The following is a 12,788-nucleotide window of genomic DNA, read 5'->3' as shown; positions in this document are numbered from 1 at the left end:
ATATTTGGAAACTAGTAGACAACCCTTTATGCTCCTTCTGTCATCTAGAGGAAGAAACATACATTCATGTCTTCTGGGATTGCCCGCAGTTAATAAAAGTTTGGGATGACATTAAATTTTGGTTTTATGAGAAAACAGGTCAACTTTTAAACTTAAATGCATTTAATATCATATTTGGAAATTTATCTCAGGGGGTTCCTGTTATATGTAATGTTATAATCTTGTTAGCCAAAACCTATATATACAAAAGGAGAAAGCCTGGTCATATTAGTTTAAATTCCTTTACCAAATATGTTAACTTTTTTCAACAAGCAGAATATTTGATTGCAGCAAGAAGGGGAAAACTGGAAAAGCACAGGGGGAAATGGGGGACTTTATGTTTACCATAAGTTATTTTCAGTTGTGTTTCAGTTTTTCAAATGACACTATTATCTATGTTTTGATTGAAATTATGTTATTGAATGGATAAAGTTTTCTTTTGTATATGACACTTGTTACTGGACGGAGAAAGTTTATTTTATATGACACTGTTTCTATATGACAAGTTATGGTTTTTGTTGTTGTTGTAGTTGGCATGAATTACTGACGTCAGTTTGTATATGACACTTATTTATGTTACTGAACTACTGACTGTGTTGTTTATGTTGCTGGATGGAAAAAAATAATTAAAAAAAACTTTCCTCATTCATTACGCAAGTTAGCTCCTCATTTGCATAATAAGTATCGAATTATGTGAAGCATCATCCAACCCATCTACATGCCATAAATTATGATGATACGTCAATGCCTGCTGCAGTATCTTAAATACCCGCTAGGAAGCCCATTATCGAACTTGACCTTCCTCTTTGACACCCCTACACATCCACTGAATATCATGCACAACCGTCAACAGCTCCTCGAGTTATGCTGTCCACATACAAACTGACACACATACAAAGCCCGCTGCAGTACTGTAGAAAAGCGCAAGATGAATCATTTTCAAACTTATCCCACAACCACTTCTCACCTACCAAAAAACATGAAGATCCATCAACGTTTCCATGACCTTCCTTTGAACAACCACTACACACCTATCAGAAATCATCCATCAAAGGTTTCTCGAGTTATGCTCTTGACATACATACAGATCCATCCCACAGCTGGCGTAACCGAAAACATAATCTTCTCGGCGAAGATAATTAAGAGGACTATCTTACGTTGCTCCATTTCTGCTGGTTGAAGGGAACTAAAAAAAGACGCACGGCAATGAGTCCTGGTGGTCGCACTGTTTAGCCCTCGGTGATGTGTAGAGATATATCTACAATTGGTCAGTCAGCGACAACGTTAAAAGCAACAAGAGTTCCACGAACCCATACCTTCGTCAACCGATTGGTTGGTAGTTGGGTGGGATGTTATGAAGGATGCAACTGTATTATGGTGATGTGGATTTGATATGCGGAAATAATGTAGGCGATTTGTTATGTATGGAAAGAAGGCGTGGAGGATAGTAAGGTGTGATAGCAGGGAAGTCGTTGTTTTGAATAATTGTTTGATGTTGGATGTGGAGTAGATTTGTGCAGATGACAAGTTGGAACGTTTTGGCAATAGGCTGAAGTGTTTTGTGAGATGATGGATAGGTGGGTTAGAGATTTGTATGTTTGGTGGAAGTCTGGATGGGAAACTTTTAAAATTGGTGCAGGGTACAAAATGTTGTCGGTTTGTGATGGTAGTGTGTTTTCCTTTAGATTTAGGTAGGTGGTTGATGTGAAATGGCAATGTTGTAATCTTTCTCAATCAGTCGGGAAGTGGGTGAGGTGGGTAAGAGGGGTGACATGTTAGGTTTTTGGCGACGCCTCAGGGGCGAGCCAAATTTCTACTATATTGTGTGCAGATTGCAAGAATTCTAGGAATTGTACAGGAATGTGAAGGTCCATGGGACGATAACTCAAGAATGCCTTGATGAATTGTCTTCATATGGGTAGGTCTGCGGGAGACCTTGTAATGATTGGATTTTGGGCCCCCTAGCGACTTTCTATGGTACTGCAGGGGGACTTTCACTTTTCAGATCTCGTCATCTGAACATGCTAGTCATGATTTTTAAGTGGTGGATAGCTCTTTGTTAGGAAAATATGTCCTGTAGATTTGGACCCCCTAGCGGCTTTTTCTGGAACTGCAGGAGCTGATTTTGACTCAAACTTTGAAAGAGAATAACGCAAGAAGGGGATGACGGATCATCATAATTTTTGATGTGTAGATAGTGATGATTTACATTATTATATGCCAATTATGCAAATCAATATCTGGTATGCATAATTAATGAGGACAGTTAATAAATCAGCTGCATTCTATTATAGGACTCTCAAACACATGACATATGTGACTGAGATAGAGATAAATATCGATACATATCAATTATGCAAATTAATACATAATTTGCATAATTAATGACAAAATACTATAAATCCATAGTGGTAAATGATGGGGATTTCATTTTTGCACCATTTGGAAGTTAAGTAAATGTGGCCACTATTAGACACAAATCTTGCATAGAGGGCCTCATTTACATAATTTACGAGGAAATGGTACGATATCTTTTTTTGTGAAAACAAGATTTTCATACATTGGACAACTTTGGTTAATTTGGTAAAAAAGGTGATCGACTGATATGATTTATGCGAGGTCCTTATTTGCATGTGGGCTAAAAACGAAAACGTTAACAGAGACCACCGTCGCCATGGCAACATCTTTTTATGTTGCCAATCTTGTTAAATGTGTTTTGTGCCTTTTTATTGGCGAAGGTTATTGTAACCTAGTGTCATTGGGTGAAAGGTATTTCATGTATTTGGTGGATATGAAGATGTCTAGCTGGCGAAGTTGTTGTGATGCTTGTTGTAGCTGCAGTTAGTCGGGTGTTATCAGAGGGCACCTCACTAGCATGACACACATTCTGTTGTATTCACCTTTCCTGAAGCTACCTACACCTCCAATATGACATCTGTAGCATAAGCCGTGAGGGAAATATGAAATCGCTGCATAAATATATGTAAATGAGGTCCTCCTCATCATAATGCACCTTCAGGTACATTCACCTTTCCTGAAGCTACCTACACCTCTAACATGACATCCGTAGCATTAAGCGTAAAGCAAACATAAGGTTCTGCATAGAATATGCAAATGAGCTTTTCATTAGCATAAGGTATATTCCGTGGATTCAACTTAACCCAAAATACCCATACCTCCAATTTGACGTCCGCAGCATTTAACGTAATGGAAAAACTTTCTGCATAAATTATGCAAATGAAATCCTCATTAGCATAATGCACATGCATTTGTTTTCACCTCTCCTACAGCTACATACACCTCCAATATGACATCTGTAGCATGTACCCAAAGGGAATATGAAATTTCGGCATAGATTATGCAAATAAGATCATTAGCATAATACACATTCAGGTGTATTCACCTTTCATAAAGCTACCTACACCTGCAATAGGACATCCTTAGCATTTATCGAAAGGTATTTAAAGTTCCTTCATTATAGACCACCCCGCATCTGCTTATTTTCCAAGGCCATGCATCATTATGTAGTCACACTGCCTACAGCTGACTGACAAGCCAATTTGTCCAGCAACTACGTTTCCTGCCTCCCACATGACAACTACGCACCCCTACCACTTATCCATGACCCCTCGAAACAACACCGCCAACACATCCCAGCCAGAGCACATACTGAGCATACAATATAACACATTTCTACACTTTTCTCGTTAATTATGGAAAGAACTTCGCCCAAAATCTAATCATCTTGAGATTTCCTACATACACACCTACACACTAAATACGACAACAAACCATCCAGGCGTTCTTGATTTATCGTGTTCACTAACAGACACACAGACAAGCATCAAAACATAACCTTCTTGACGAAGGCAATTAACTAGCCTCATTATTTTTGTGCAAAGAGAGAATAAACTTTGCTACGTTTTCACTAGTTTTGGACGCCTTCGATCAGCAGAACCAATTAAGAATCGGTATTGACATTAGCTTCTTTTTGCTTGCGGACGCAGTTCAACACGGTAATCTGCGCTGTGTACACACGCGTACAGCATGAAAGTGGGGTTTACGAAGTGATAAATACCAGGTAAGTCTGGTAATGTTTGTTTCCTAGTAGGCAACTAACCTGGCTTTCATTTAAATGGTTATTTCAGGCAATGCATTCTTTCTTCGGTCTTCTTTATTTCTCTTGATAGACGAATAGCATTAGAGATTTGATTCCGACAATGACCTACGTATTTCTAGATGTCAATGAATAACATCATGACATCTGTCCGTATGTTGCAACAGAGCAAATGCTACTGGCGTACCTTGCTATTCCCACGAGTTTCGACGTCACACCAAAATATTGTTGGGGATTTGTTGCATAGGTAGAACCTCTGTCTAAAACATCGGCGTTTCATCCATGCAGATAAATACGCGTACAGAAAGCTGGGAACATAGTACCAATTTTTGGCAGCCGCATGAAGCTGTGAGCCCGAAGATTTTCTTGCTGAGTGCGGGGCAATTGCTTCTAGCTAGTACCGGAAGACGACGAACCGTTGTATCAAACTTTGGTATGATAGGGGACATGGGAATTTTATTGAATACAGGGCAGTGGCTGAAAACGAACGTCACAGGTTGTTGTGCTGGCAATTTGGAATTTTGCTTGAAAATTACTGGATCAAATAAGTATATAAAATTATTAGAATTCATCCCGCTCAATGATGAATACAAAAACTAAAAAGATATCGATGAGCCTTAAAAAGACCTACTCATTACTTGATGCTCTAAAATTGAGAATTATAATGCATCTTTTAATAACACGTTGACAAAGATTGACCGGAGACATGGAGTGAGTAACGTCACATTGGATACAGTTTCTACGGTCCGGCCGTTTCTCCTCTGTGTCATTAACTAGTGTACTCTCCGGAATCCACCAGTGTAACTGGGCTGAAAGGTGAAGGTTAGAACAAACTTTCATACATGCCTTCATGTATGGTGCCAGGAAAAGTCAAGGTTAGGTATGACTACAAATATATCTATGTTTAACTTAGAACTACATCTTAGGATGGACACTCTTTGATGCATGTATTTGTAGTATTTAAATTGTTTACCCAATGCACAAAAATAACAGTCAGTTGCACCATCGAAACTTACATTACACTGTCTACTTGACTCAAGAGCAAGCTGTGATGTTAACCCCGGATATGCTACGGTAACAATTGGAAAAAGGGGCCTTGCCTGGTAGTTCCCGGACCGTTTTTGGCACTTTCGGGCGTGACCCCTACGTGGCGCTGTGGGGCACCCTGTGGCTACCGGTCTATTTTTGGGCACGGTGGGAACCCGAGAAAAATTTAGTTCTAACTTAAATTATACCCGGGCCCCGCTGACAAAAAGACGCCGTGACCTAACCGTGAGCACACCGAAGGTTACCCCTCCGGTTGCCGGCAGTCCACCGGGACAAATAAAAATGTGTCTGTCTGTGTGTGTGTTTGTTTGTTAATTTATTTGCATACCAAGAAAATCTATAATACATAATACGATAAACAATAGAGAAAAACAGGTTCAGGGGGAGGAAAAAGCGCATATAGCTTATAACACGCCGTCCTCGTCTATACTTATCAAACATGATTATAAATTATAAATGATATAGCGAAGTAATACACAGAATATGATAACGATATATAACGATAATTGAATAGTTAATGGTATAAATTCAAATTAGATAAGAACTGAGCATGTGACTCTATCTACTACAGGGGGCTATGATGGGTTTTCAGGGCACTTTTGAATGTCAGAAAAGAGGTTGCTGTTTGTATTTTTGTCTCAAGGCTGTTCCATATTGTGACATAAAGTATTTGCATTTTACGGAGAACTGTGCTAATGATGTGCGGAAGATAGGAATATGGAGTTGATTTCTTTGCCTGGTATAATAGTTGTGTACAAGTGAAGTAGGGTTTAGGAAAATATATTGGCGGAAATTGTTGAAAGGAAGTTAAATGTGAAGATATTGATTTGTAATTTATTGATATCGTGGATATCTAGTATTTCTAACTTTTGAAATAGAGGAGCCATGTGTGAGCGAAAGTCAGAAGCAGTTGATATCCTTGTAAATAACTTTTCTGTATCATTCATAGCAACATTCATCTCACACGATACGTACTCATACGTCACACAGTAATACACGGACACATGTGTTAGGATAAGCGCGAGTGCTTGGGCACCTGCAGAGTGTTTTAATGCCAGAAGAGTCAAATGTACAGAGGCGAAAGTTCCGAATCCAGTCCGAAAAGGAATGATTTGTTGCCATAAGACAACATTTACTAAAACATCATAAACACAAGCCAAATGAAAGTCACGTTTATGACTTAATCCAAAAGCTATGCCAACATTTGAAAACAGAATAGGACCAATTTTACAGACCTCAATTCTCTTAAGCTGTAAACAACCAAACTATAAACTCATTCTTCACTCAAGACATTCTGTATGATTAAATCAACTATTAAAACTAGATTGTTTGCCAGCTACGCAACCCCTAAAAAACCTCCCGTTTACCGAAGGCCAAAAAATGGGGGACGGACACCAGAACCTTATCTGCAGAACAACCAACATTCTCTGGGATTTCTGTCTCTGAAATACAAAAGGCCATTCCAAAAACTTTGGTATGCTTGTTGGTAACGTTTTGAGTGAATCCTTGCTGTACCATTACCAGACTTCCTCAAACTCTAGTCGATTTTCTGCCCTGGTCGGTGCCGTCGCCCAGTGTCGAACGCCGTCAACTCCTTGGTACCCTGTTGTGCACCTGTTTCTCACCTGGATACATGCAATCGGGGGAAAGACACGGAAGCCTGTATGCTAGACAGAGAACGTTATCTGCTATTTCTAACGCAAAAGGTACTGGTACTGAAATTCAACTCAAATAAAACCTTTTACTCAAAATTTTCATCGATCTTGCAGCCTGCTTGGTGCCGGACTCAGCGTCGAATGCCAACCGCACCTTCGTGCCTATTGTCTACCCATTCCTCACCTGGAGATCATATCACGCGATCTCTTACCTGTGTAGCATACCTGCTGTTACTACAGAAACTTAATTACTGGCTAATTCGTCATCGGATTCCTCAAACGCCAGTAATTGTCATTTTGGAGAGTTATGATAGGATGTAGAGTTGTACGGCAGGCGCATCCCCGATAAATGTTACAGTAAGTCAAATATGGGTGTATAAGGCTGTTGCATATGAGTCTTTTGAGGGATGATGTATTTGATTTTTACTATAACACTTTTTTACTGGGCTTTCCAGTTGAATTTTTCATCTATCATTACATGGCTTTCATAGACGCCTGGGAAATGACAACTGCATATCAAGATCAGGTCACCCCATCCAAAATCATCGTCTTTTAGGAGCTTGAGTATTTGTTCTTTCATATGTCCTCTTTGAAGCCCGCTTCCAGTGCAGGTCATTTACGATAAATGGTCTAAGATGCCTAACTGGTTTTTAATTGATCATGAATGATTGATATTTTCTTTTCATCTTCGCCGAGAAGATTATGTTTTCGGTTACGCCAGCTGTGGGATCGGTCTGTATGTATGTCAAGAGCATAACTTGAGAAACCTTTGATGGATCTTCATGATTTTTGGTAGGTGTGTAGTGGTTGTGCAAAGAAAGGTCAAGTTAAAAAATCGTTTACCTTGCGTTTTCCAACACTACTGCAGCGGAATTCGCATGTTTGTGTGTTTGTATGTGGGCAAAAAAGGTGACGGAAACGTTAATGGATCTTCATGACTTTTTTTTTGGTGTGTAGGGGTTGTGGAAACGGAGGTCAGGTTCGAAAATGGTTCACCTAGCGCTTTCCTACCGTTGTGCAGCGGGCTGTGTATGTTTCTGTGTTTGTATGTTGACAGCATAACTCGAGAAGCTGTTGATGGTTCTGCATGATATTTAGTGGATTAGATGGGTAGGGTTTACAAAAAGGAAGGTTAAGTTCGATAATGGGCCTTCTAGCGGGTACCTAAGGTACTGCAGCGGAGCTTCAAAATTTGGGGGCATATTTTCTGCAAGTGCTATGGTCATGATGTTTGTGTGGTAGATAGTTCATGCCACAGGAAGTAAGTTGTGTAAGTTTTTGGCCCCCTAGCGTCTTGTTTGGAACTGCAGTCAGTGTTTTTGTTTTGACCTTCGGACTTGAATAACTTGAAAAGGGATCGATAGATCGTCGTGATGTTTGCTATGTAGAGAGCTCAGATGGTGCTTTACATAACCAAAGACTAATTATGCAAATCAGGAGCTAATTGGCATAATTTGTAAGGAAAGTGTGTAAATCCACTGCATTTCATAATGGTACTCTTAAACATGTGACAGTGTCCTCGTAAATAGGTCATATAAACAGATGGCCTTGCAAAAGTAGGTCATGCAAACAAGTGGGGCACTACTCTCCAAGCAGAGGTGTGGGTCCGGCTGGTTTTTGACGTGTTCAGTTTAGGCATTTTTATCCAACACACGGTTGGCGACATAATGAAAAGGGGACAAAATAGAAAGCCCGACAAAAACACCTAAAAACACGTCAAAACCCAGCCGGACCGACTCCTCTGCTTGGAGAGTACACTGCATCAAAACTGCACCACTGCTAGGTACGGAAAAGTCACATGTACCATGTCTTTCAAAATGTGTATGATATGAAATAAAGATTTATTCTATTCATATATACTGACTGTACCATTTCATTATCACTTTCAACTTACAACACTGCAATATCAAACCTTTGTGGCCCATATGATATCAACATACTCATATTTTTTTCATGGCCAGTTATAACATATTTCAGCACACTAGACACATATACTAGTTCTGTTCCACTAAATGTTTTTTAAAAAACTTATCCAGACTGGACTCATTCGCCCCCCCCCCCCCCTCATAACTTCCAAACGGTATGGAAAAGAAAATGTCCATATTAATGAATGTCTTCTGATCATGAAAGTATGAATAAGATCCTAGCCATACGATTATATAAAAGCCAATCGTGTCACATTATCAAATGTGATATAAAGATGGTTAGTTGAATGTGATAGTGATTTTAGTTGGACAATTGTTTTAGGCCAAAACGGTAAGTTTATCTGTGAAATTAGCAATTATGTTCTATAATTTGTAAAGAAGTTGGAATGCTTTAAATTCCTGGCTATATCTATCGAGTATATTCCTATGGACAGACTGAAAAGATTTCTTTTTATCTTAGACAAGAAAGAACAGAAACTGTTCTTATGATATCTGTACATAGTTTATTGCACTACAATAGTCAATATAGTCTGTACGTATGTATATATATATATATGTATATATATATATATAGCTTTAGACCACCAGTTAATAATATCTACTCCACGGGATAAGTGACGTTGTCCTTGCGTTTCCATCTGAAGTGTGAAGATAACGGCCGCAAGGATTTACTTATTCCACATATAACGATCACAGTCTTTTGTAGATTGTACAATCGAAGAAAGTAGTGGTCATGAATACAATGTAACTCGCTCTTTTTACGTGTAGATTGTAGCTGATTGAGCCTCATCCCAATGTCCAGCTCACATGAAACCTGGCCAGTAGGTGAGGAGGTCTATCTGAGATATCTTGGAGTTTACATTTTTTTTCCAATCCACCTCCTGCTTGTGCAATCCCGGGAAAGCGTATATCAATAAGAAATAACGACACGCACATAACTGTGCACCATGCATGTCATGTATATTCACATGGAATTAGATATCCATTTCGAGCTGCGTAAATCTGACTTTGGAATTTGGAAACAGTAAAGCGCTGACCTTGATAAAACAGCACTGTATTTTCACCATCAGAAGCACGTTGTCTGAATAAAGTATGTCTTTCACTGCAGATAAAACTAGTACATCTCATCTACAGTAGTAAATGATTTCAAAGCAGCTGATGTAGTTCCCATTCCCTGTGTGACGACAAATGTCATTTACATACGGACAACATTGTGAAATATGGACAGGGTATACTATAGTTTCACACCGGCAGGCAGAATTTTCCTGTGCACGGGTGATTTTGTTATCGCAACAGTACATGACTCCACTGATAAGACGCACGAGACTAAGAGTTATAAAAGGTCTATAATTTTATACATTATCTGGTGTGTCAAATATCTGAGTAACTTTTGTAGAATTCTGTCATTTCTATGGAAGAAGGCGTGGCTTCATGATCGGAAGGTCCTTCTGGTTGGCCCTGCTGCTTCCATTTTGGGTTACTTAAGCTCCTTTTCAGGCTTCTAAACGCAGCTCTACTTAATGTTTGCCCTTCCTGTAGAACACGAAAAGAAGAAAAAAAGATCTCTTTATTAGAAATCGTCAAGCAAGTTAGTTGTCAGTACAAGTACTACGTCATAAAGGCAGGTATACTATCCAAACATAGCGAAATTTACATTATCTGTGTCAGACTACCGGTACATACTATGTACAATATCTATCTCAAAAAAAGAGTTGATTACACTAATGAACATGTTAGCATAAAACTTGACAACACCAAATAAGCAACAATAACGAAACTGATATACGAAAAGATAATGTAAATGAAACAGCAAATAAAGTTCGTTTTGGCAGCTGACGGCATTATCTCATAAAGTGTGAGACTTTTGAAGCAAACGAATAATACAAGCCACTGTCTGCGTTTAAGCAGCACAAGCGAACCCTTAGAGCTAGTTTACAACGTAGCACACATGGTCAAGCATTTTTCATTTTCCTCTTGCAAATTGTTTGTTAGAGAAAATTCAGAACAAATTTTGATGAAGCAATTAAAGCCCGAAGAAAATGCAGAATTAACATTGCTGTTACTACTGTATGCCAAATATACTTTATTCCATCAATCCTTGATATTTGTTGTTTTCATAATTTTCACCTTAAGTAAAAACTCTGGTAAGGAAGAGACACTCCACTGTCGTGACACCTACAGAGATGTGAAACTCAAGACAATTAAAGTAGAAAATGCAGCAAACTTAGCCGTAATATTACGCCTCTTTACTGTATGGACACAGGAAATCTAATCAATGGCTCCCATAACATGAATGGCATACCAACATACGAAAGCATGCTTTCAAACTCAATGATTTCTACAGGCACACGAGGAGTTTATGGATAGCCATTATTACGATATCAACACAACGTAGAACAACATGGTATGGAATTACAAAGTAGTCTCTACGTACCGACAATTACAAGAGTAAAGCGTCACCAAGACTTACGATAGCGTGCGCATAAAGAAAGACAGGGAAGGATAAATAGGGCATAACAAATACATCCTGTTTCTACTTGCTTGTGACACTTGCAATAGCCCAAATGAGGAAAGAATTGAGAAAACGTAAGGATGAACGAAAAATTCTGACTTCTATACCTCAGTTTGCTGTGAGGCAGAAGGGGAGTCGTGTATATTTTGCAGCATGTCCATATGCCGCTCTCTGGTGTGCATAATTTTCTGCCAGCAAACGAGAGAAAAAGTAACCGTGTGCGGAAAAAACTAGTGGTTCTACCGAGGGTATCGGTAAGAAAGCGAAGAAAAGAAATCGACATCTTATGCTAGAAAGGAAATCAACGCAAATAAGAGTTCTTTCCTTGTCAAGACGAGTGAATGTAAACCGTCTCTCCTTTATCTTGCAAGACGTTGTATAAGCATGGGACCAAGTTGTAAAGCGGGTTGTTTATTGTGGAGGGATGAAACGATTGTATACAAAAACAGGTACAACAAAAATTACCTGAAAGTCTAGGTCTGAGTATCTTGCTTGTGCTCTCTAATACAGAAAAAAAGAAAAGAAAATCGGATACGGGTGATACGAATAACAGCAGATGGACGCAAGAACGACACAAAAATAGGAAAGCCTTGTAAACAATAATTCACGTCGTAACACTGTATAATTTTGTACATATACGTGGCTGAATTAACTACTTTCATTACAACAAACACATATGAGATACAGTTAATATCATAGTCGTTACTCTTATTGCGTTTTGCTATACAAGTATCGTATGCACCACATCCTAAAATACACGGAAACAGGCTTGCAATGCATAACGTACTAGAAATATAACACTATCAAACATCACAGTTTCTGTTTTTGGGCAATAGTAAACATTTACACCCGACGTTATTCTATGTGGTCGACCGTCGGTTAAGTGGCAGTGACTGAATCATTATCACTTTGTACGTACCACAATATGGGGTGAGGGGGAAGCATTTGTATTCATCACGACGTGGTCAGCTTTGTACTACGCAGGAGGAATGCTTGACCGGTTCGTAATCCAGGTGTTTCCCCTGAGCCACGCCGGGACCGTGCCCCGGGAGGACTCTGATGGCGCCCGGCTGGGGTTTGGTCGGAGGACGAGGGTCGAGCTGAACGCGCAAAGTGGAGGCGGTGTGGTACTGTTCCATGTCGTCGGGTTTGAAGGTGGTCATCATCCGTGTTGAGCCGCCGTCGTGTCCGCGCGGGTTGCGAGGCATAGTGTGAATAGGGACCTCCAGGGACACCGGGCGCTGTTCGGCGGCCTGGCGGGGTTTGGGGCAAGGACCATACCGTGGATCGCGTTCTAACGTTCGGGAGTGGCCCTGTTATAAAGAGACCAACGTAGAAACCGGTTTAGTGAAGAGACAAAGATAAAATTTCCAAGGGGTAGTCATCTTGAAAATCGCTCATTTAAGTCTGAACAACAAATGGAAATATTTCAAAACCACTGTGCCTTTACCTTTGTCACAAATTTCTACTCATTTCATAGAACATGAACCTGC

The 12,788-nt window shown here is 39.6% G+C and overlaps 1 protein-coding gene across 6 annotated transcripts; it reads right to left on the bottom strand.

Annotated features, from left to right (window-relative positions):
• Positions 1–6,212: 6,212 nt before the first annotated feature.
• On the bottom strand, positions 6,213–12,273 carry LOC136427433 (adhesion G protein-coupled receptor B1-like). 6 transcript variants are annotated; one of them, XM_066416279.1, is made up of 5 exons: positions 12,215–12,267; positions 11,761–11,796; positions 11,403–11,483; positions 10,911–10,958; positions 8,683–10,316 (listed from the first exon to the last, which is right to left on the bottom strand). In XM_066416279.1, exons 1-5 carry the CDS (start codon positions 12,248–12,250, stop codon positions 10,155–10,157), a joined length of 363 nt encoding a protein of 120 aa, XP_066272376.1. In that variant the 5' UTR covers positions 12,251–12,267; the 3' UTR covers positions 8,683–10,154. The 6 variants fall into 6 exon arrangements, 1 of the variants encoding a protein (XP_066272376.1); XR_010754426.1 differs by lacking the exon at positions 10,911–10,958 and having other exon boundaries at positions 11,218–11,483; positions 12,215–12,273; XR_010754424.1 differs by having other exon boundaries at positions 6,213–10,316; positions 11,218–12,267.
• Positions 12,274–12,788: the final 515 nt, after the last annotated feature.

The sequence above is a fragment of the Branchiostoma lanceolatum genome, chromosome 2 (genome assembly GCF_035083965.1).
Source record: "Branchiostoma lanceolatum isolate klBraLanc5 chromosome 2, klBraLanc5.hap2, whole genome shotgun sequence".
Lineage (NCBI taxonomy): Eukaryota > Metazoa > Chordata > Leptocardii > Amphioxiformes > Branchiostomatidae > Branchiostoma > Branchiostoma lanceolatum.
Note: the sequence above shows the minus strand (reverse complement) of the source record. Positions and strands in the feature narration are given on the sequence as shown.

Coding starts and splice junctions, on each gene's coding strand:
- LOC136427433 (XM_066416279.1), bottom strand. CDS start 12,250: ATGAATACAAATGCTTCCCCCTCACCCCATATTGTG. Junction 11,484..11,760: donor ACTCAGACCTAGACTTTCAG/GTAATTTTTGTT, acceptor GTTTGCTGGCAG/AAAATTATGCACACCAGAGA. Junction 10,959..11,402: donor CTGCCTCACAGCAAACTGAG/GTATAGAAGTCA, acceptor ACATCTCTGTAG/GTGTCACGACAGTGGAGTGT.